Consider the following 23,836-nt stretch of genomic DNA (forward strand, 5'->3'; position numbering starts at 1 on the left):
AGCTGTCGTGTCATATTATGTTGCACTGTCGCTTTAACACGCGAGCATCTGCTGCGCCATCAATCACACTGCATGGGGCGGGGTCATCCGAGAAGGAACCCTCACGTGACTACTCCCAGCCCTATCAGAGTGCAGGAAACGCCTGCGTGACGTAGGCAGGGCGAAATTTGAACGTCTTTTTCCGAGCTGCCGTTGTGAAGAAAGCGGACAGAAACAAACACTGGATCTATATGGCGACGATTAGACTTAATTTTGTTTTATAAAATGATGTTTAGGAGGTGTCTGGTGACTTTGATCGGTTGTTTTTATTGAAATGCGAAGAAAAATAAGCCAACACAACCGTAACGTATATTTATTTCGCTTGATTTTAAGCCTAAAGCACCTTTTTTAGATCATATTTCGAGTCGTTTTAAAGGTTTTTAGTCGTCATCATGAAGGTTCTGGAGAGAAATGTGGTTCGTCTGGCCGTCGTTCAGCATCTTCGGTCCGTTTATGGAATAAAAATAAAAAACTGGAACAAAAACAGAAATAAACAGACTTCAGCGAACACGGTGAGTTTATAAAACCTGTGATTTTATCATATGAACACTGATTGTTTTGTCAATCTGACAATATTTATTGCGCTTCCTATCTAAACAGCAGCATTTTAGGACAACCGTAAGTTGGATAGTTCTCGAAATGCTCTTTTTGTCACGTTTATTAATAATAATAAAGAGGAATACACAGATATAACATCCTAGAATGCTGTCTAGATCACTGATTATTACTGAAATAGTCTGCAACCGGAACTTTGTGTTTTATTATTAAAGGTGCAGTATGTAAGATTTGCAGTAAAATATCCAGAAACAACTGCACCTTTAATAATGTTCAATATATCAATGTTTTTCTACCTAGCCACAGTTTTTCATCTGAGAATCTATCCACCTTATTCCTTACTAGCGTTATGCGTTATGGGTTGCACTACCGGTTTGGGGAACTTCCATTTAAAAAGACTGAAATCGTGTCAAATCATAAGGTTGCCCTACAAATAAAGCTTATCCGTCACTTTGACTGAATGAGCTGTCAGTGTCTCTTTGTTTTATTTTTTAGACATCATGAGAATAACATAACGCTTGGTATTTTTTTAAACGTAACATGTAAAGACAAATGGTTGATCAACTTCCTGTTCACGTGGTTCACTGTAATAAAGAGCTGAATCAACACATTTTGAACACAAAAATGTGATCCTAAGAGAATGAAAGTGTATTGTATTCTAGGCAGTCATAAAGAGTTGATTGTGGTCTTGTGATGTTTGGCTCCTCTGGGAACAACTTCTTCAGGTCAGCTGTGTGGAAATGACATTAAGTAAATCATGAAGGGAAATGCTGTTGATTTTCAAACACACAGAGCTTCACTTGTTCTCCGTACCTGAACAGATCTTCTTGTGTCTCCAGGTGAGGGTGTTTGGGGTTGCGCTGGAAGGTCTGCCACACTGTCATGTGTTAGACTACGGAGACGTACCCTGGTAAGACTGAGTCTAACGCTTGTTTACAGATGCTTTTTGATATTTGTAATGTTTGTAAGAACTTAACACTGGGAGCTTTGTGATAGACTTCAGTGTTTAAAACAATCAAAATTGACCAAACTCATTCCTGTGTAAAAAAAAAAAAAAAAAAAAAGATTACCATGATTTATTTTGAGACACACCCACCTAAGGGTTAGTTCTGCAAAAATAAAAATTGTCAGTAATTATGAATTCTGAGAACTTTTTGTCCCTCCATTGAAAGTCTAACCCTTCAAAAAAAATTAAGTGTTTTTTTTAATGCATTTGATGTTTTCAAATGCATTAAAAACATCTTCATTTGTGTTTTGAAGATGAACATAAGTGCTATAGGTTTAGATTGGAATGACGTTAGGGCGAGTCATTTTTGGGTGAACGATGGCTTTAAGTCTCAATGACACCATTTATCACATACTTGCAGCGTCTTTTGATGCAAAACGATGTCTATGCCCCACAGCCATCTGCTGGTGTGAATGGCTTTAAACGGCATGATTGATGCATGAATGCACTCAAATACAGTACGGTTAAACAGTGTTTTTCCAGAGTGCAGTGCGATCTGTGGAATGTGGCTAGATAGTTAAACGTGTAGTAAAAGGAAACATTAAATAAGCAAAGTATGAATGGCAAAAACATCTGACAAATAAAATAATTAAAGAAATGATCTAAATGTTGCTGATGCATTGGATATTTACTTTATTTTATATTTAATTGTACTATTTATTATTGTTTATCTGCCCTATATTTTATTTTCCCTATAAAATGATAGTAAAATATATTCTATTTTTGCTCTATATTATTTAATTATCATTCTTTTATATATTATTTATTTGCCCCATTCCCTATATTTTTGATTTTAATATTATTTTATATTAATATTAATTTTATATTCAGTATAAAATGATAGCAAAATATTATATCTGCTATATTTCATTATATTTTATTTTTAGTATTTTATATTTAATATTTTTATTTTCCCCTATATTTCATTATTATTATATATTTTATATTTATTTTGTCCTACATGTAGTTCATTTATTTGCCCTATATTGCATTATTTAATATTTTCTATATATATTCATTATTCCCTATAAAATGGTAGTAAAATATATATTTTGCTTTATATTTCATTATATTGAAATATTATTTTATTTTATTTATTTGCCCTGTTCTCTAGATTTATTCAATTTTAACATTTGCCCTATATTTCCCTATACAATTATAGTAAAATACATTATATATGTGCTGCATATTTCATTATATTTTATTATTAGTATTTTATATTTATATTTTTTATTTTCCACTATATTTCAATATATTGTATTATTATTGTGATTAATATTTATTTTGTCCTACATTTTAGTAGTTTATTTATTTGCCCTATTTCATTATTTTATTTTTATACATTTATTTAAATTTCCCTATAAAATAATAGTAATATATATATTTTTGCTTTATTTCATTATAGTGAAATATTATTTTATTTATTTGCCCCATTCTCTCTTTTTATTTAATTTTAATATTATTTTGATTTATTTGCCCTATATTTCCCTATAAAAGTATAGTAAAATATATTTGCCCTATATTTCATTATTAGCACTTTATTTTATTTTTCCCCCTATATTTCATTATTTTTTTTTTATTATTTTATATTTAATTTAATTATTATTTTATATAATATTTTTGTCCTGTATTTTAGTATTGTTAAATTTTATTTATTTGCCCTATGTATCAGTATAATTAATTTTTATTTTCTATTTAATCATCATTATCCAGTTTTATTATGCCCTGTAGCAGTAGTGTTCATGTGTCTCGGTCTCTCTCAGCTTTGTCGTGGATGCCTGTACGAGCCTCATGGATCATCTGGACACAGAGGGCCTCTTCAGAAAGTCCGGCTCAGTGGTGCGGGTCAAGAGCCTCAGGGTGAGTGCGTGACCTCCGCTTTCGTTCACTGAGACACTGACCGGTGGCATTATTAAACAGCGGCTGTATTGTTTTGACCCTGTAGGCCAAACTGGACCAGGGCGAGGACTGTCTGCCCACTGCTCTCCCGCTGGACATCGCTGGACTCCTCAAACAGTTTTTCAGGGAGCTTCCAGAGCCGGTTCTGTCCGTAGACCTGCACAGTGCTTTCCTGAAGGCCCAGGAGCTGCCCACGGAGGAGGAGAGGACCTCGGCCACAGTCCTGCTGTCCTGTGTGCTGTCCGACAGGAACTTAAACACGCTGCGTTACTTCTTCGGTTTCCTGAAGACCGTCTCTCAGCGGTGCGACGTCTGTTTGTCTCAAATCTCTTGTTATGTTAATTGATGTGTTCTTCTGAATAGCAGGATCTTTTCAGAAGTGGTTTTGTGTTGAAACGCATGTAACGAGTGTGTATTGCTCATTCTGTGTGTGTGTGTTGCTCCCTCATTTCAGATGCGCTGAGAATAAGATGGACAGCAGTAATCTCTCGGTCATCTTCGCGCCGAATCTCTTTCACTGTGGAGACGGAGGAGAAAAAATGAGCAGCAGCACAGAGAAGAGACTCAAGCATCAGGCGGCGGCGGTGCAGAGTCTCATCGATAACGCTCAACAGCTGGGTGTGTTACTGAGACATTAGTTCTTTTATCGGACTTCCTGAAACGCCTCCATCTCCAGTCTTCTTCACAATATTCCTCATTTAAATAATTCATACACAGAATAAAGGGGCGGGGCCTGGTTGAGTTAGTCAGTAGTGTGTTGAAACTGGCGGTTATGGTAAGGGGCGGGACATTTCCCAAACACCAATCACAACACACTGCTCCAGCTGACCAATCAGAGCACATTGTGCTTTTCAGAAGGCGGGGCTTCATAGAGACAGGAACTAAACAGAGCGTTACTGACAGACTGGGAAGAGAGGAGCTGCAACAATGGAGAATTCAATTGGCTTTAACCCTTATGGGGTCTTTTTAGATCCCAATCGACGTTTGCTAAAATTTAAATTTATGTTAGTGTAGAAAAAAAGTCACACTCAGGGTCTTTGGGGTCTCCAGGCAACAAAATGTAATTTTGTAACAATAATTGTTTTTTACAAAAACGAATGTAATTTTACTGTTTATTAATGTTTTAACTTCATATTTGTGCAGTTTTTGGAGGATTTATCATATCTTTTAAATTTATATATATAAATTATTTTGTTGAATAGGTTTTTATACAAAAACAGCTTTTTATGTAAAATTCACTTTATAAAGACCCACATTTGTAACTTTCATTCATGGGGATCACATGATAATTTGACATGGTTTAGTGTGAGATTTTTGCCCATCTTTTGGAAAATGCAGTTTTAAAAAGTAAAAAATTATCACTTTATCCAGCAGATGGCAGCAGAGCTCCACTATATGCTATTTGACTGAAAGACTCTTTTCACAAGTATTTTCAGCTGGATTCAGATCTAAATATTATGAAATCACAATAATAAGAATAAAAATTACTTTTTGTCAAAGTTTATTATTTTTTTTGTACTGAAAAAAATAAGTTTTTCAGTAATGTTGATTTTGAGGATGAATTTTGTACATTTTCTAAGGGGGGTCTCATCATAATGTAACAATACTGAAAAACTGATTTTTTTTATTACAAAAAATACTAAACTTTGACAATAAATAGTTTTATTGTCTTAATTGTGATTTCATAATTAGATCTGAATCCAGCTGAAAATACTTGTGAAAAGAGTCTTTCAGTCAAATAGCATATAGTGGAGCTCTGCTGCCATCTACTGGATAAAGTGATAATTTTTTACTTTTTAAAACTGCATTTTCCAAAAGATGGGCAAAAATCTCACACTAAACCATGTCAAATTATCATGTGATCCCCATGAATGAAAGTTAGAAATGTGGCTCTTTATAAAGTGAATTTTACATAAAAAGCTGTTTTTGTATAAAAACCTACTCAACAAAATATTTATTTATATAAATTAAAAAATGATAAATCCTCCAAAAACTGCACAAATATGAAGTAAAAACATTAATAAACAGTAAAATTACATTTGTTTAAAAAAAAAGAAAATTATTTTGTTACAAAATTATATTTTGTCGCCTGGGCTCTGCGGAGACCTGAGTGTGCTTCCCAAAGGATGACCGCACAAGAGTTAAATCATCCTTGCAATGAATGAAAGCTAAGCCACCTGATGGAGCTGTTGTTGGTTGTTCACAGGTGTGGTTCCTCAGTTCCTGATGGAGAAGGTTCCGGCCATGTTGGGATGTGATGTTGCCGTGTTTTCTCCATCTTCTGTGTCTCTAGAGGAGAACAACACTCATTCAGACCTGAAGAAAAGCAACAGACGCAGTTTAGGAGGTGAGAACCACGTCTTAAGTCATAACGTGCCCTCGGAGGGGATCATTTGATCACATGACTGGTTTGAAGGGAAGTGGATACGGTTAATAAAGTTTTGAAGCCATATAATCAGACATTTTTTAGTTGAGTGGGTGTGTTTTGTATTCCAGATGTGGTAAATGGAGCTCTGAATAGGTTTAAAACAGGTAGAACCCCAACAAACACCCCTCAGTCTGATGGAGCAGGTGGGTGAATGTTCTCATCAGACTTCACTGCAGCTTGAGTTTCTGATCTTCACATCTTACTGTAATGAACACACTGCTTTGAGTTTGAGATGCTTTGAGTGCGTCATGTCTCCACTTGCTCTTGTTTTTCTCATGACACGGCATGGATAAAGAGTTTGTCTTTCACTGTTTATGAGAATCTATCTACTCATTCAAACTCTGTCTATCTATCAAACTCATAGTAACCACCCAGAACACCATGGCAACTGCCTAGCAACCAGACGAATCACCCTGGCAACACCCTAGTAACCACCCAGAATACCTTAGTAACCGCATAGCAACACCCTAGCAACCACCCTGAGTACCCTAGCAACCGCATAACACCTTAGAAACCACCCCAAGTACCCTAGCAACCTAATAGCAGCACCCTAGTGATCACTCAGAATACCCAAGCAACCACATAGCAACACCCTAGCAGACACCCGTAGTACTTTAACAGCCACATAACACCTTAGCAACCACCTTGAGTACCCTGACTATCTAAACTCATAAACTGTCTATCAAACTATATCTATCTCATAGCAACCACCCAGAACACCATGGCAACTGCCTAGCAACCAGACAAAATCACCCTGGCAACATTATAGCAGCCACATAGCAGCACCTTTGAAACTACCCCAAGTACCCTAGCAACCTCATAGCAACACCCTAGTGACCACTCAGAATACCTTAGCAACCACATAGCAACAACTTAGCAACCACTCAGATTACCTTAGCAACCACCTGAGTACCTTAGCAGACCCCCATAGTACCTTAGCAACCACTTTGAGTACCCTGACTCTATATCTATCTAAACTACTAAACTAAAACAAATGTTCAAACTTTCGAACTTTATAAACTACTTGAAACTTTCTGGACCGGCTTTTTTAAGCCAACTTAAAGTTTGTCTTGATGAACCTTTTCATCTAGTTGAGTTTGAGATGGCTTTGAGCACCACTTTCGTGCGTCATGTCTTGTTTTTCTCATGACACGGCATGGAGAAATACAGTGTCTTTCGCCGCTTATGAGAATGTTGCTTCTACTTTTGTTTAAATGATTTCTGCTCTATTCTCAGACGCTTGCGCAAAGCTTTGTTTGTCGTTCTGAAACTTTTGCTTAATTTATCTCCATGTGTTGACTCTGTAGCCTGAGCACTTATGGAAGAATAACGTCAAGCTCTCCTTCAATAATAACTCAAGTACTTTTGAGTAAATTCAGGTGTTTTTCCCTCAGTTTTCTCCATGGCCACTCCCGTCATCATTACTCCGAACTCCAAGCGTAAACTTCCACAGGAGTCGGCACACACTCACAGCTTCTCCAACAAGAAGCGCAGGTCTATCAAGAAGAACCTGGGCCTGGAGCTGTTCCCAAGCGCTTTGTTTGGAGGATCATCTACGCCTGGATCAGGTGAGTTGTACGCCATGTTGGAGGACTCTCGTGTGAATGTTTTTGGGCGATTGTATGTTGATTGTTGGCGTGTTCTCTCAGCTCACAGTGCGGCGGGCGCTCTGGACTCGTCTCACAACGGTTTACTGTCTTCTGTGGGCAGAAACTCTCGTCTGTCCAGCAGTTCTGCCCGGAGGAAGAGCCGGCGACTGAGAGACCGCAGCGTGAGCAGGTGTGGTGATATTCTCATCTGGATTTGTTGTGATTATTAGTTCACTAAGGGTTAGTTCACCCAAAAATGAAATTTAATTACTCTCCCTCATGTCGTTCCACACCCGTAAGACCTTCGTTCATCTTCAGAACACACATTAAGATATTTTTGATGAAATCTGATGGCTCAGTGAGATAATTAACACTTTCAATGCCCAGAAAGCTACTAAAGACACATTTAAATCAGTTCATGTGACTACAGCGCTTCAACCTTGAAATGCAAGAGAAATGCAGCACGTTGATCTGCAGTCGCAGGTCTTTCATGTGGAGAACTCTCCTCTTAATTAATGCATAATGATGCATTTAAAAGTTAATGGCCAATCAGATCTTTATAAAGTCCACATTGGTATTTGCAGATGAAATATAACATGGATAACATTAAATATATATTTTCTATCAGGTTAAACTGATTATTAGTCACTCAAACCTCTCAGCGTCGATCACACATATCCACCATGTTTTGTAGTTTAACACTTTTTACTCGTTTGTACTTCTGAACTGAATCCTCATCCAAAACGCAATGGGTTGTGGGCAATATTAGCCTTTATAGTGCGCGCGGATCCACACTTTGAAAATCTTCTGGAAATAGTACACCATCCGGGGACTTTTGGCATACTCTTTTCAACATTTTGGGACACACTTATTTTAATCTCACATACTATATAGGATGGATAGTATGGACATTGGAATGCAGGGATGGTGTTTTTGTTTTAATGAAGATGGAAAAGTTCTTTAACCATTATAGGGTCTTTTTAGACCCCAAATGACATTTGCTAAAATTAAAAAAAAAAATTGTCTTTGTCCAAATGACATGAAACTTTGTACAGTTAACACTTTCTAGATCTACAAATAAAAAAAATGAGTTATGTTTTATTCTTGTTTTTATGTTAGTGTAGAAAAAAAGTCACACTCAGGGACTTTTTGGCCCCTTTGACCCCAGGCAACAAAATGTAATTTTGTAACAAAATAATAATAATAATAATAAAAAAGTAATTTTACTGTTTATTAATGTTTTTACTTCACATTTGTGGAAGGATTTCAGTTTTTGGAGGATTTATCATATCTTTTAAATTTATGTAAATAAATGAATAAATAAATTTGTTGTAGGTTTTTATACAAAAACAGCTCTTTATGTCAAATTCACTTTATAAAAGACCCACATTTCTAACTTTCATTCATATGAAGGTATAATAATTTGTATGAAAAGTAGGATAATTTGACATGGTTTAGTGTGAGATTTTTGCCCATCTTTTGGAAAATGCAGTTTTAAAAGTAAAATTCTGCAGAGCTTCACTATTTGCTGTTTGACTGACTGAAAGACATCTTAACACAAGTTTTTTTTTTTTTTTTTTTAATTACAAAAAATGCTAAACTTTGACAAAAAGTAGCTTTTATTGTCATAATTGTGATTTCATAATATTCAGACATGAATCAGCTGAAAATACTCGTGAAAAGTCTTTCAGTCAGTCAAATAGCAAATAGTGGGGCTCTGCTGCCATCTACTGGATAAAGTGATCATTTTTTACTTTTAAAACTGCATTTTCCAAAAGATGGGCAGAAATCTCACACTAAACCATGTCAAATTATCATGTGATCCCCATGAATGAAAGTTAGAAATGTGGCTCTTTTATAAAGTGAATTTTACATAAGCTGTTTTTGAAAAAAAAAAAAAAAAAAAAATTATATAAATTAAAAAAAATAATATAAATCCTCTAAAAACTGCACACATGTGGAGTAAAAACATTAATAAACAGTAAAATTACATGTTTAAAAAAAACAAAACAAAAAAACAATTATTTTGTTACCAAATTACATTGGAGACCCTGAGTGTACACACCAAACAAAGACCGCACAAGGGTTTAAAGGGGGAGTTCGCCCAAAAATGAAGAGTCATTGACTTTTGTAAACACTGAAACATTCAGATCTGTGTTCACGATATGAAACGGCTCCACAAAGTTTTTTTTTCCAACTACAAGTATTTCTGTTACAAATATTCAAATTATCACAAGTACTGGGATACGTTTGTAATTCAGATATAAACATTGATGTCTACGAAAGCGATTAAAACATTTCAAATAATGATTGTAACAATTACATTATGCCACCAGGTGGCGACAAGTGACTTAAAAAAATATGTATTTGTCATTGAAACATTATAGATTAGTTAAAACATGCTGATTCGTCCAGTCATGAAAAGTCTTTGAGAGAATATTTTAGAAGAATGAAACATTTTTAAATGGATCACACGGAAGCTCATGCCTGCGTCACGAAATGAGGTTTCTAGATCATTTAAATGCAAATAAAAGCCAAAATTAAATATATTCATCATATAAAATTGTGTCTCTTAAGACTTGGATTAAACTGCACAATAAATATGGATTTGCACGTGCTGATGGTATTCAAAACGACTATTTCTCATAACGATTGGCTTGTCTTGTTGCTTTCAGAGTCGAATCGGGGAAGGCAGGCTGTTTCTCTCCCAGAGTCGCCAAGAAAGAGCCAGTGAGGAAATCTCTCCGTCTGCGCTTCAGTCTGGGCAAATCCAGCCGCGAGTCTGTAAGTTCAGAAACATCATCTCTGTCAACCTCCACCAGAGACTGAACAATCAACCGCGCTTTTCTACGCAACCGTGATTTGCATGGTTATAATTTGCATGATGGTGTCATCTAATTTATGTATTAATACATATTAATGGGTGGATAATATAGCACTTGGTTTAAGAAGTAATGTTAACAGAATCTAGGAGTTTTGTTATCATGATGAAAGGTGGAAGTCTCTCGCTCCATCTAGTGGCAGTCTAATGTAGGAACATGCTGCTATTAATGATGCACAAGATCTGAGGAGAAAATGGCAATAATAATGAAAATATTTTAATGCATTCTCTAACAGTCTTAGTTGAGGGTTTTACTCGTGCATGGTTTGCATTTTATGAGAAAAAAGACTGGTGCGAATCAAGAAAATTACGGTTTTACACTTGTTAACAGATTTATGACCGTCAGATAATTGTTGTAATGTGATTGTTTGTTCTAATATTTGTGTTATCAATGCTTAATATTGCACATGTTGTCCAATGTTGTAACATTGTGACTTTAGGAGAGGAAATTATCTTTATGATTTTATATAAGAACCTGATATTACTAAAAATGTTTTAAGAGCAAACGAACATTAATACTATAACAGTTTTTATTTTTCTAATTAAAATGTATTCTTGTGGTTTTGGGTTATTCCTTGCCATTATTGACATGGTCATTATTTCATGCATGTGTATATGCTCAAATAAAAAAAGATGATTGACCAGAAACACTTTTACTATCAGTATTTTCTGTCTTCTGTCGTAATTCAACACTCAAACAATCACAAACCAAAGAGAGTAAAAAGAAGCTGCCTCTATTTCAACAGAACATCATTACACATTCACAACTGGGGCCAAAGAGGTCAGAGGTCATAGGTTGGCGCCTAGCAACACAAGAGAGCTGTACTGGTTTTCACTTCACCAAGGAGTTTAATCTGGCTGTTTTGAACAAGAGCCCCTCGAAAGGTCAGTGTTTTGGGTTTTTATGTAATATGCAAAGCTTTTCCTACACAGATGCTATTATTGTAGCTTTGAATCTTTATTATAAAAGATTCATCATTCCAAAGAAAGAAAAAAATCTGAAACTACCTTTTCTGCTGACGTCAAGTTAACTTGTACAGATCACTCTACATGTTTAATTGCACATGGATAAAATCACATCCCAGTCTTTATTATATTTCTAATTTAATATTGTGTTTTATTTGGAAGTGCATCAGATTACAGAAGAGAAATGGGATGCAAATACCTTTTTTTACTTGCTATTTGATTTCTCATGCTTTAAGTCTGAAGCTGCATTTATTAGATCAAAAATAGTGAAATATTATTACAATGTAAATCAGCTGTTTCCTATGTGAATATATAGTAAAGTGTAATTTATTCCTGAATTTTCAGCATCATTCCTCCAGTCTTCAGTGTCACATGATCCTTCAGAAATCATTCTGATATGATGATTTGATGCTCAAGAAACATTTCCATCATTATTATCAATGTTGGAAACAGTTAATATGTCTGTGGAAACGGTGATTATATTTTATATTTCGGAATTATTTGAATATAAAGTTCAAAAGAACAGCATTTATTTGAAATGGAATCCTTTGTAACATTATGAAAGTTTCGCATCCTTGCTAAAGTATTAATTTTGTTTAATTTGTTCAAATCTTACCCCAAACTTTAGAATGGTAGTGTATCGCAGTTTCCATTAAAACCTGAAGCAGCACAACTGTTTAACAATGATAATAATCATAAATGTTTCTTGAACATCAAATCATCATATCAGAATGATTTCTGAAGGATCATGTGACACTGAAGACTGGAGTAATGATGCTGAAAATTCAGCTTTGATCACAGGAATAAACTACAGTTTAAGTTTAGTTTAACTGAAATTATACAATATAATTACAATATTAGTAATATTTAAGTAAAGAGGAAAAAAGCTTTTGGCTTCTCTCCTGATGCCACAAGAGGGCGCAATGAGCAAAATATGAATGCACCTCAAATTGTTTATTCAAAGCAATGAAATAACATATTTAAGATAACATTTATAATTTCGTAAGTTGCATAAACAATCATGAACAAAAAAAGCATCATGTTTAGTACAAAAAGGTGACGTTGAAATCGTTGATCAGTACTTTTTGCACTTAAACAAAAAAGAAAAACATTTCTCCAGAAAGTTGAACTTCTTTTAGCGTCACATGGCTTTCTAAACATGCGATGGACAAAGATGTCCTTCTAGATCTTCTCTGCATTGAGCTGCTCCATTTCTGATTTTTTTTATTTTTTTTGATCTGATATTTATGTTTATATTGTTCATGTTTGTTTCACAGGCTCAAACTTCATCAGTAAATCCGAGGATAACCTGTTGACCCCGCAGTGTGACTCAACGGACCTCAGGAGCATGTGGAGCGGAGACACTCCTGATGTTGGCCTGAATTTCCCAGCGGATTCATTCTCCGAGACGCCCGTGAGCAGCTGCCGCTCTGAGCCCGCGCTCGACGTGTGCAAACCTCCGACGGTCAGCGGTATTCCCAAGATCCTCTGTGACGGCTTGGATTCGTTCAGTGAAGAGCGCTCTAACACTGGAGCCACGCTACTGAAAATCAAACAAGCTTTCGGCGAGTCTGGCAGTGACCTTCACAGCATCATCAAACACGACGAACCACTTGGTTCAAACTCTGAAGCGGTTTCTTCTGTTGTGGCTTTGCCCTCGGAAACCGCACACAAATCGATGTCCGAATCTGAGCACAATGTGACATTCGGACAAATCGAGATTGCTCCTTTGTCGCCTCTACATATAGACAGCGCTCTGTTTGACAGTGGACCGACACGGTTTGGGGAGACCAGTCTTAACGAGTCTCTTTGGCTTGAAAATGAAAGCAGGGATTTCCTAAAAGACGCCACTGGATGTTCTGCAGACTGCAGTCAATTGATTGACGCTTTGGACATCCAAAGTCCTGTGGCTTTCCGACTGGACACTTCCAATAGGGTCCAATCAACTCCATATGCAGCAAAAACGCAAACGAATGCCAATGTGTCCCTATCAAGGGAGCTCAAAGAGTCATTATTGGTAAATAACAGCAAAGCAGACAACCATCCTAATGCCATTGAAGCACGCCGAATGAAAGTTGCCGAGCAGATTAAACTGTTCAACATGATGACGCTGAATTCTCCCAAACCCAAAGTGGTCCGATCTCCTCTGAAGTTCCAGCGGACGCCGGTCCGACAGTCCGTGAGGAGGTTAAACTCTTTGGTTGGAAGCCGGAAGGACGTCAGGATGGGTTGGTGTGCCGCCAGTCCGATGAAGGCTGTGAGCTTAGAGAGCGCTTTGCATTCAATCCAACAGCCAACGTTTGCAAAACCCAAACCTCCAGTTCCTCCCAAGAATCCAGTCAAAAATGGTGCATTGGAAGACGTCACCAATAAGGCACCCAAGACGAAATGCAACACGCTCTCAGCCAATAAGAATGCCGCGGATGAACATTCAAAGTCTGTCCTGCTTCAAGTGTCTGAAAACGATACCAATCGCTATAGAGGTTCACCCAAAAACCCTCTCGCGGAGGTAAGACTGATGTCGGCGTTGAAACCCATTGATCTGTGAGACTGCGTAACCTTAACCACTTTCTGCAGACGCATATATTCAGGTCTTAATTTATTATGCTAGAGTGAGTTTGATCGGTGAATGGTGCAGTCAGTGTTTTTACGTAAAGAAATTGTTAAAGGATTAGTTCACTTTCAAATTAAAATTTCCTGATAATTTACTCTCCTCCGTGTCATCCCAGATGTTCATGTCTTTCTTTGTTCAGTGGAAAAGAAATGAAGGAAAACATTCCAGAAATTTTCTCCATATAGTGGACTTCACTGGGGTTCAACGGGTTGAAGGTCCAAATGTCAGTTTCAGTGCAGCTTCAAAGAGCTCTACATGATCCCAGACGAGGAATAAGAGTCTCATCTAGAGAAACGATTGCTCATTTTCGGAATTTTTTTTTTTTACTGTATATATGCTTTATATAAACCAAGAGCTTCCGCAAAAAATGCATTTTCGTATTCTTCAAAACACTTACGCTGTTTGTCTTACGCCTTCCCTATTCTACTTCTACTGGATTTTTTTCTGTAAGTAGAATAGGAAAGGCGTAGGACATACAGCGTTATTTTGAGTTTATAAAGCATATATACAGTTGTTTTTTTTCCGAAAATGGTCGATGGTTTCTCTAGATTAGATGCTTATTCCTCGTCTGGTATCGTTTGAAGCTGCACTGAAACTGACATTTTGACCTTCAACCCGTTGAACCCCAGTGAAGTCCACTATATGGAGAAAAATCCTGGAATGTTTTCCTCATAAACCTTCATTTCTTTACGATTGAAAACATGAACATATTGGATGACATGAAGGTGAGTAAATTATCAGGAACATTTGATTTGAAAGTGGACTAATCCTTTTAACTTGCTTGATCATTCCATTATCAGATTTCAGCGTCGCCTTGGTTTGAAAATTCAGAACCATCCTGTAATTTTAGATTGCGAACTGAAATCCATTATTGCACTCTGCGTTGCTGAAATATACTGATCTTGTTTGAGTGTTTTGCTGCAAGTGAAAAGACGTGTCGATGAAAGTGTGAAGAGTGATATTCATGTAAGAATAGATCATAATTGTATTTAGAGTGAAAATGGATGGTTTTGGGAAGGTGTCTTATTTATATTTTATGCAAAAACTTCATTTGTAAGGCCTTAAAGATGGTGTGACTCAAGGAAATGTATGTTATGTTAAGCAGTATTATGTGAAATCCTCATTGCTGTTATTTTCCACTTGTTTATGAAGATGTTTTGCTTTTGTGCAAGAAGTGTCAAACTAAACTCTTCGTGTTTAACTGATGTTTTGAAGTTCCTTTCTTCACCACCTGGTGGCGCACTTTGTTCAACAGGGCAATGGTTCAGTATTAAAGGTCATTAGTCTTGCATCACATTATTTGAATGATTTTCCTGCCAAACATCAGCAGTTTACTAATAGTTTAATAATAATACAATACTTTAATACATTTAGAAGAGTTTAAACTATGAAATATTTTGAAATTATAAGTTAAATGGGTAATTGTAAACCGAGTCTGATGAAGTGCATGTTGCGTTTGTTATATTTTGGTTTTTGGGAGTAAGTGTGCCTATTTTTTTTCTTCTTTTTTTTAATGTAATCCTTTCCATCAGTACAAACACCTGAGGTCAATATATTAATAAGTTTTGTGTTGCAACTGTAAACATCTTTAAACCGTCTCAGAGGTTGATCAGCATCCTTCAGGCCTGCTTTGGCTTAAAGCACTCGGGAATAATCCAACTTTCTCATCCGTAATAGATCCCTCTCCACTGTGCCATCAAGATTTACTGATCTACATAACAACTAGACAGGATTAACCTGCACAGATTACACTGCCAATGATAGCAGGACTGATTCATGCGTCGCCCGGGCCGGATTGAGGGAATCTGGATCTCTGGGCTCATTTTCCCTGGAGATGAATCCATACGGACCCAAACACATCCGTCTGTGTGTAATGGAGCACAATTTAAGGGTTCGAGATGCTGATGCTTTCATCTCCATTAGAGGGGATTTGGAAGGAATTTGGCCTTGAGAAAAACAAGACAAGACTTTCCTACATTGAGCTTATTAGATGTTTGTACATGGTTCATGACACATATATGTTAGAAACCAATGCTTGACAAACGGCAATACACTCATATTTGTGGTCAAGTTGTTTTGTAGCCAAGAAAGAGAATGAATGAGAAACACATGCTGAGAATAAACTGACGTAACACACCAACTCTAAACAATTATTAACTGAATTAATGAATCCGAATCAATCAAACAAGAGCAGATGTGTTGTTAGAAATAAATTAATAGCAGCTTATTTCTTTCTTGAAGGATTAGTTTATCCAAAAATACCGACTCTCGTCATTTACTCACCCGTCATGTCGTTCTTCTGAGAGGAAAAATGTCCCAGCTGCTCGTTTCCGTTTAACGACAGTGGACTGACACGTCGACAATAAAATTACAATAAAATTATCGTTAAAAACAGCTCACATGACACTTGTGATATATTTCTTTAGTCGAATAATAGTTTTGTGAGAAACCGGAGCAGCCGTTGCTTTCAAATCTTCGCGCGCGAGTTCAATTCAAATCGGCGCCTTTTGGAATTTGACGTCCATAGGTTCTCGTGTCACGTGACTGACTGCGACGCGTCGACAAAGCCGACATTTGAGAAGAGGTTTTTATTCAGGTTAAATGGATTACAATAAAACGTATTGAATCAAATATTTTTACTTTTAAATATAAGTTTTAATTTTTTTTTTAAATAAATAATAAGGTAAAATGAATGGTGCGATGTACTCACATGTAATATTCAAAGTACTCGATATTTTCAGTCATTAAATCATAGTATAGTAAACATTTTAAGGGTCAGTTGCATCCTTATTTGCTATTGGCCCTTGCATTTTAATTGTATGCGTGTATATATATATATATATATATATATATATATATATATATATATATATATATAGATATATATTTGTAAATATGTGTGTGTGTATATATATATATACACACACACACACACATATATATATTTATTAAATATTTACAAACTTTTATGTTAGACGTGATTAATCGTGACTAATAAATTTGACCACTAATATAGGTGTGTCTGTCTGTCTGTCTGTATATATATATATATACACACACACACATTTAGATGTCTGCATCAATGGAAATTTAAAAAAAAAGTGATTTTATATACACAGAAAGCACATTAAATGCAAGTAAAACATCTACTTTTAAGGTTTTTAAATACATTTTGGAGAATAAAATGTGGGGGAAAATGTTCCATTATCATTCAGTGTAACACTTTTATGTAAGAATTGAGACAACACACTTATTCTGACCTGCACACATTTAAATATATAAAAGTATAAGCGAGCATACTAAATTTTATTGCATTTTAAATGAGTAAAGAATTCTTGCTGACAAATGGGCAAAACCTAGAATAGTGGCAAAGTTTAAAAATGTAAAATTACAAGTAGCAAATGGGGTAAAAGTAATTAGTCTTTAATATGGCATAAATAGATTTTGTTGTTGTAAATAATGACATTTTAGTGTGTGTGTTCTGTAAATCATGGTAAAAATGTATATTCAATTTTTGCTCAGGAAAAAAAAAAAAATCAAATTAAACAGGACCAATTCTGATGTACTGAAAAACAATGACAATTCAAAGCTGTATTACACATTGTTTTGATGCTTGAAAACCCTTTTTCGTCTTTGACCCATATACGTATGTATGCATGTAGGAATTCACAGGCTGCCTAAAAGCTCAAACCATCATAATCATTTATCACCAACATGAACTCCATAAAGGTTTTCTATTCCATCCATAAATAACAGTGCTGTCATGAAGGGCCTGAAGTTCTTCAGCAGGAGTCTGATATCCAGACAGACAGATCGAGCCCTCCTCTGTGTGTGTGTGTGAGGGGGCGGATAGCTCCGATTCTCCTGCATTGTGTCTGGCTGGAGTGTGGAGAGATGCAGTGCACATTGAAACAGTCAGTGTGTGTGTGTCTATGGGACAGATCACAGCTCCGCTCTTCACCAACATCTTCTCCGGTAGAAGCTCATCTACACTGACAGGTGAGAGATCTTCACAGCTTTACTGATCAATCAGTGTGTGTTCAATCATCTGTCTGCTTCATCATTTCTTTATATTTACATTCATGCATTTGGCAGATGCTTTTATCCAGAGTGACTTACAGTGCACTGACAGTGTGCATGCGATCAGTTACAGTGCCTGGGATTCGAACCCGTGACCTTAGTGTTGCTAAAGTTCCATGATCTGATGTTTGAACTACTAATACAGAAATGGTTATATTAGTTTATATATCAGCACAAATGTACTGCTGGACCAACTGAAGATCTAATGATGACTCTCCAAACAACATTTTTCATAGCTCTTGCACTTAAATAATATGGATAAATTAGTGTCTTTGCACAATTCTGCTGTCATTCAGTATTATTAAGTGTGTAAATATTAAAATTATGAGTATTTGTTATGTTTTAAACATGATTCCATGGTTATTTGGTCATGTATCATTTTTCATATGCTCTTAAGTTCCATTGACTATGTTCTGGATGGAACAAAAAGGGCTTGAATATGTGAAAAATCTGTATTATATCTCAAAATATAGGAACTTAATATAGGATATAATTAATTATTATACAATTACTAACAGTTAGGTTACACAAAAATGCTAGGTTGTTTTAGACCATGTTTGGGTCAAATATGAAGAAACCGTTGTGTTTAAAAAGATACCAAAGTTTGGATTAAAAATGAACAGTTTGGTTTAAAAAAAAATAAACCGTTGGCTTTAAAATTAACCGTTGGCTTTAAAAATGAAACATTTGGTTTAAAAATAAACCGTTTGGTTTAAAATTTAACCGTTGGCTTTAAAAAATTAACCGTTTGGTTTAAAAACGAAATTTTAAAATTTAAACCAACGGTTATCCATATTTGAATTATAATAACATATTAATGATAACGATTAAAAACTTGTTGAAGACATTACGCTGATTCAGCGTGCAGATCTATTTAAAATTAAACATTGTCTCAATGTTGTTTGAACGTTGAAACAAAAAATGACTATTTGAACCACATTTCAGCGCTGAAGGCTGGGATGGAATATGATTATTCAGTGATTAAATAAGATACCAAAGTATCGGAAACATCAATGAGTAAACTTCAGCTAGTGAAAAACTACCTGATCGAGGATGATTTGAGCGCTGGAGTGTGTGAATGTGCCTGAATGATGTGCTGTTCTCTCGGCAGTGCCGATGGCCTCCTGCGCTCGGATCCTGTGCGCGATGCTGTTCGCCGGGGTTCTTCTCTCGAGTCCGGCCGAATCCAAGCGGAACCGGGGCGCGATTCCTCATCCGGATAAGAGCAACCCGAACGAGTCGGACCAGAGCCCGCAGCAGCAGCAGCAGCAGCAGAGGGGCAGGAGCAGAGGCTCGGAGGAGGTCCTGGAGTCCAGCCAGGAGGCGCTGCACGTCACCGAGCGCCGCTACCTGAAGCGGGACTGGTGCAAGACGCAGCCGCTGAAACAGACCATCCACGAGGAGGGCTGCATCAGCCGGACCATCATCAACCGCTTCTGCTACGGACAGTGCAACTCCTTCTACATCCCGAGGCACGTGCGCAGGGAAGAGGGCGCGTTCCAGTCGTGCTCGTTCTGCAAACCCAAGCGCTTCACCACCATGACCTTCACCCTCAACTGCCCCGACCAGCAGCCGCCGACCCGGAAAAAGCGCGTGCAGCGGGTCAAGCAGTGTCGCTGCATCTCCATCGAGCTGGACTGAGCGACGGGCGCGCGCGAACAGTGTCCGCGAACAAGAACACGCGCGAAACTATGGAGGCATATTCGCGCCACTTACGAGAAAAAACATGCTCTGGAAAATATTGATTATGACACGAAAAAACAGAGTTATGACACATTAAGTCATAATTATGAGATTCGAAGTCAAAATTGTGACGTACTAACTCAATTATGAGGTAAAAAGTCGAAATTATTATAAAGTAGAATATAGACACTAAGTCGAAATTTTATGAGATTAAAAAGTCAAAATTATGACATAAAAAGTTGAAATCGACACTCCAAGCCATCATTTTGATCTTTGTTGAGTCATAATTATGGCATAAAATGTCAAAATTATGATATAAAATCGAATTTATGACATGCAAAGTCATAATTGAATTTGAATAATACTTAAATAATTGAAATTGACACTCTAAGCCATCATTTTGATTTTTTGTTGAGTCATAATTATGGTATAAAAAGTAAAAATTATGATATGCTAAATCATATGAAATTAAAAAAAAATATATGACAAATTCAAAATTGTGACATTCTAAGTCAATTATGAGATGCAAAAAGTTGAAATTATGAGTCACAATTACGATTAAAAAGTTGAAATTGACATGCTAAGTCATGATATAAAAAGTCTAAAAACTATTATAAAGTAGAATATAGACACTAAATTGAAATTGAGATTAAAAAGTCAAAATTATGACGTAAAAAGTTGAAATTGAAAAGTCATAATTTAGACTTTTGTCAGTTATGACATACTAAATTGAAATTATGACATGCTAAATCATAATTATGAGACTTAAAAAGTCAAAAGTATGACAAAAAGCCAAAATTGACACCAAGTCATGTTTTTTTGGTCATAATTATAGCATAAAAAGTCAAAATGATGACATGCCAAGTCACGAAATTACATAGTCAACATAAAAAAAATCAAAATTGACACACTAAGTCTATTCTGGATTTTTTTTTTTTTTTTGGTCATGATTATGGCATATAAAGTAGAATTTAGGAAACTTCAATCATGTGATTAAAAAGTTGATAGTCATAATTATAAAATAAAAAGTCTAAATTATGACATACTAAGTCAATTATGAGATAAAAACTCAAACTTGTGACCTTTTTGTCAATTTTAACTTTTTATGCCATAGTTATGATTTTTAATGATTTCAATTTTTGTCATAATTTCAGATTTACAACATTAAAAAATGTCAATTTCGATTAATGTCAGAATTTGAACTTTTGATTTTTGACATTTTAAGTCATAATTTCGACTTTTCATGTCAATTACGTTTTACGAAAGCTAAATTTTTTCCCGTATGTGTCATAAATGTGCTTCCATAAGTACTACACACCTGATGTGCTGATCTAGAAGAGACGCGATCATCAGCAGCATCTGTCACCGTTAAACACCAAACACACTCCGCGCTTCCGCTGTACACGTCAATCCTACACGAGCACACCTGATACTCGTCTTCAAGCGATTCTGTTAACGTTTGAGTAGAAGTGCACGTGGGTTCTTGACATGAAAAGTGTCATACTGTTTTAATGATTATTAAACATGCAGTTTTACACCGAGGATTTCTACTTCATAAATTAATAACTGAAGGAAAAATCGTCGATCAGCACCTAAAATACACTCGTTTGCTCACATTTGACTTGTCAGAAATGATTTTGCATCACAAAATCAGTTATTTATTCAGGTTAGATTGATGTCATTTATCAACTCAAAGGTTCAGTAATGGTGACAGATGCAGAAGAGCATCATTCCTCACGGTGAATGTCTTCATTCATCTCCACACAGAAGAACGCTTACGGACTGATAGTTTCCACTATGTGGAACGACTTTATTTAATGTGACCGAACGAGACACTGTTGTTCATGTTTCTGCTGGATTTCTGTGAATGCTGAGATTCTTCATATTCGTCTATTTATAATATCAGATAGAAGAATGAAAGATTATATACAGTTTAGTTGTGAAGACCAAATTATCACACATTTTGTTGAAGTTGTACAGATGTTGTGTATAATGTTGTAGATAGAGGCTTGTATGAAGATGTGGAAAGATCATATTAATAAAAGGTCAAACATTTTGACCCCTGACCTCTCTCTCTCTCTCTCTCTCTCTCTGACAAACACATGATTAAATGTTCATAAACGACGAGTGAAACGTACAAATGTGATATATTGAAAATAATATGCAAGAAATCAGACACATTTTCTTGAGTTTTGAGAATCTTTAGGAGAGTTTATTGCACCTAATAAATGTAAAAGTATCACAAAAATAAATTCAAATAAAAAAAAGAAAAGAAATCTGACAGTAATAATGTTTAAACACATTTAAAATAACTGGATAAATTAGAGAATTCTCCAGATATAAACTCATTTCTTAATAAAACCGTCACTCAGTGAATAAATAGGGCTTAGAGACTCATTTACACGTAAAAATGTCATCAAATATACGGACACACTCACTGAAGGAAATATGATCTCATCACGTGGATATGATTCGCTCGTTCAGGATACTGTTGCATAGTGTGTAAAAGTGCTTCATACGTCATCAAGTATAAGTTTGGCAAAAGGAAACTGGTGAGACGACAAGGCCGAGGACTTCAGAAACCGGCGAAGCGGGTGATTTTCTGTTCAAGTATGAATGCAGATGTTTTACGAGTGTAAAACAGAAACTACTCACTCAGTGTTTGATGAATATGAGGCACTGCTGATTTCAGCCGTTTAAAGTGTTTAATGAGACTTTTTCTCGAGCGCCGCAGGTCACATGAGCCTTCCTTTCGTTTCACGTGTTTCTCTGATGATGTCGAACACCGTCAGGACTGATCTGAGATCTGTGTCCCGTGTGCTGAAGGTCTCGGACCCTGACGGACGGCCGTGTTTCTGTGAGGAGACGCTGATCTCGGTGTCTTCAGCTGGACGACACGCCGGCCTCTTTCTTCCGCAGTCGCTCTTTCTGTCAAACGTATTTTCAGACATTATTTATGTTTGCATTGATGCACTTTTATTCAAAACGACTGTCCATGCATATGTGGAAATTAAACCTGATGTAGGCATAAATCAATAAATCTAACATCAGATATAAATAATACTACTAAAATAAATTAAAATAAAATAAATATACATAAATTATATTTATATATATATATATATATATATAGTGTTTAAATATTTTTTCCCATATATATTATATATATATTTCCATCATAATAATTAGAATAAATAAACATATAATTAGAATAATGTATGTAAAAAATCTGAATTAAATAAAGAAAAAATCTCAAATTATAAATTACAGAGGTTAAAAGGTAAAATTTAAATTATATTAATTATGTACAATTATAAATAAAATTATAAAAATATATAAATAATAATACTAAAATAATAAATTAAAATAAAATAAATATAAATAAAAAATAAAATTATGTAAAATTATAAAAAACAGTGCTTAAAAACTGAAGAAAAAAGTTATATATATATATATATATATATATATATATATATATATATATATATATATATATATATATATATATTAAATATTTATCTTAATTTACTTTTTTATATATATTTCAGCTGAGAACAACAATAATAATAATATAATAATTAGATTATTCTAATTATATGTATTTAATGTATGGAAAAATAAATTGAATAAAATGATCTAAAATTATAAAAAAAACTGATTAAAAACAGAAAGAAAAAATCAACATTAATAATATATATATATATATATTTCAGCTGAGAACAATAATAATATCATAATTAGATTATTCTAATTATATTTATTTATTGTATGAAAAAATAAGATAGAATAAAATGATTTTTTTACAGGTTAAAAACTAAACTAAAATATGTTTTCATAATTTAATTTAAATGAAAATGAATTACATATACACAATGATGTATCATCAGTAATATCTGCTCATATGAAAACACAATAACGTGTTTCACTGCACAGATTTATGTTTAGTGAGTTCAGAAACACTCTTTTTCTGTATAAACATCATTTCAGTGATTCTGTCTCCTTCAGAAGAGTCATTTATAACATTTTGGGGCTTTTGTTGTGTGTTTAAAGCACATCCTTCACAATCTGTAGATCTTTCTGTTGTTTGAGGACGTTT

The 23,836-nt window shown here is 35.2% G+C and overlaps 3 protein-coding genes across 7 annotated transcripts in view; 2 read left to right on the top strand and 1 right to left on the bottom strand.

Annotated features, from left to right (window-relative positions):
- The first annotated feature begins 202 nt into the window (after positions 1 to 202).
- On the top strand, positions 203 to 14,064 carry arhgap11a (Rho GTPase activating protein 11A). Of its 4 annotated transcripts, none has more exons than XM_067367017.1 (12): positions 203 to 551; positions 1,434 to 1,504; positions 3,364 to 3,460; positions 3,546 to 3,802; positions 3,954 to 4,117; positions 5,706 to 5,846; positions 5,996 to 6,070; positions 7,322 to 7,495; positions 7,577 to 7,706; positions 10,192 to 10,300; positions 11,126 to 11,282; positions 12,641 to 14,064. In XM_067367017.1, the coding sequence occupies exons 1-12, from the start codon at positions 432 to 434 to the stop codon at positions 13,909 to 13,911; spliced, it is 2,766 nt and encodes a 921-aa protein (XP_067223118.1). In that variant the 5' UTR covers positions 203 to 431; the 3' UTR covers positions 13,912 to 14,064. The 4 variants fall into 4 exon arrangements, with proteins under 4 accessions (XP_067223118.1, XP_067223119.1, XP_067223120.1 ...); XM_067367018.1 differs by having other exon boundaries at positions 11,144 to 11,282; XM_067367020.1 differs by lacking the exon at positions 203 to 551 and adding an exon at positions 958 to 1,319.
- Positions 14,065 to 17,877: 3,813 nt separating this feature from the next.
- grem1b (gremlin 1b) lies at positions 17,878 to 21,799 on the top strand. Its single transcript, XM_067367021.1, has 2 exons — positions 17,878 to 17,976; positions 19,169 to 21,799. Exons 1-2 carry the CDS (start codon positions 17,910 to 17,912, stop codon positions 19,696 to 19,698), a joined length of 597 nt encoding a protein of 198 aa, XP_067223122.1. The 5' UTR covers positions 17,878 to 17,909; the 3' UTR covers positions 19,699 to 21,799.
- A 132-nt stretch (positions 21,800 to 21,931) lies between these two features.
- Positions 21,932 to 23,836, bottom strand: part of LOC137006347 (formin) — a 94,589-nt gene continuing 92,684 nt past the window's right edge. Inside the window, exon 17 of one of the 2 annotated variants that reach the window (XM_067367015.1) lies at positions 21,932 to 22,664. In XM_067367015.1, coding sequence (XP_067223116.1) covers positions 22,476 to 22,664 — 189 coding nt within the window. In that variant the 3' untranslated portion in view covers positions 21,932 to 22,475. Of the gene's footprint in view, positions 22,669 to 23,836 lie in introns of both variants that reach the window. The other variant, XM_067367016.1, reaches the window with a different exon arrangement.

Source organism: Chanodichthys erythropterus, chromosome 18 (genome assembly GCF_024489055.1).
Source record: "Chanodichthys erythropterus isolate Z2021 chromosome 18, ASM2448905v1, whole genome shotgun sequence".
Lineage (NCBI taxonomy): Eukaryota > Metazoa > Chordata > Actinopteri > Cypriniformes > Xenocyprididae > Chanodichthys > Chanodichthys erythropterus.

Bases quoted from the DNA above. Each gene is read 5' to 3' on its own strand.
- arhgap11a (XM_067367017.1), top strand. From the start codon at position 432: ATGAAGGTTCTGGAGAGAAATGTGGTTCGTCTGGCCGTCGTTCAGCAT. The intron at 7,496-7,576 runs GTGAGTTGTACG...GTGTTCTCTCAG, and splicing joins ATCATCTACGCCTGGATCAG to CTCACAGTGCGGCGGGCGCT. The intron at 10,301-11,125 runs GTAAGTTCAGAA...AGTAAAAAGAAG, and splicing joins GCAAATCCAGCCGCGAGTCT to CTGCCTCTATTTCAACAGAA.
- grem1b (XM_067367021.1), top strand. From the start codon at position 17,910: ATGGGACAGATCACAGCTCCGCTCTTCACCAACATCTTCTCCGGTAGA. The intron at 17,977-19,168 runs GTGAGAGATCTT...TTCTCTCGGCAG, and splicing joins AAGCTCATCTACACTGACAG to TGCCGATGGCCTCCTGCGCT.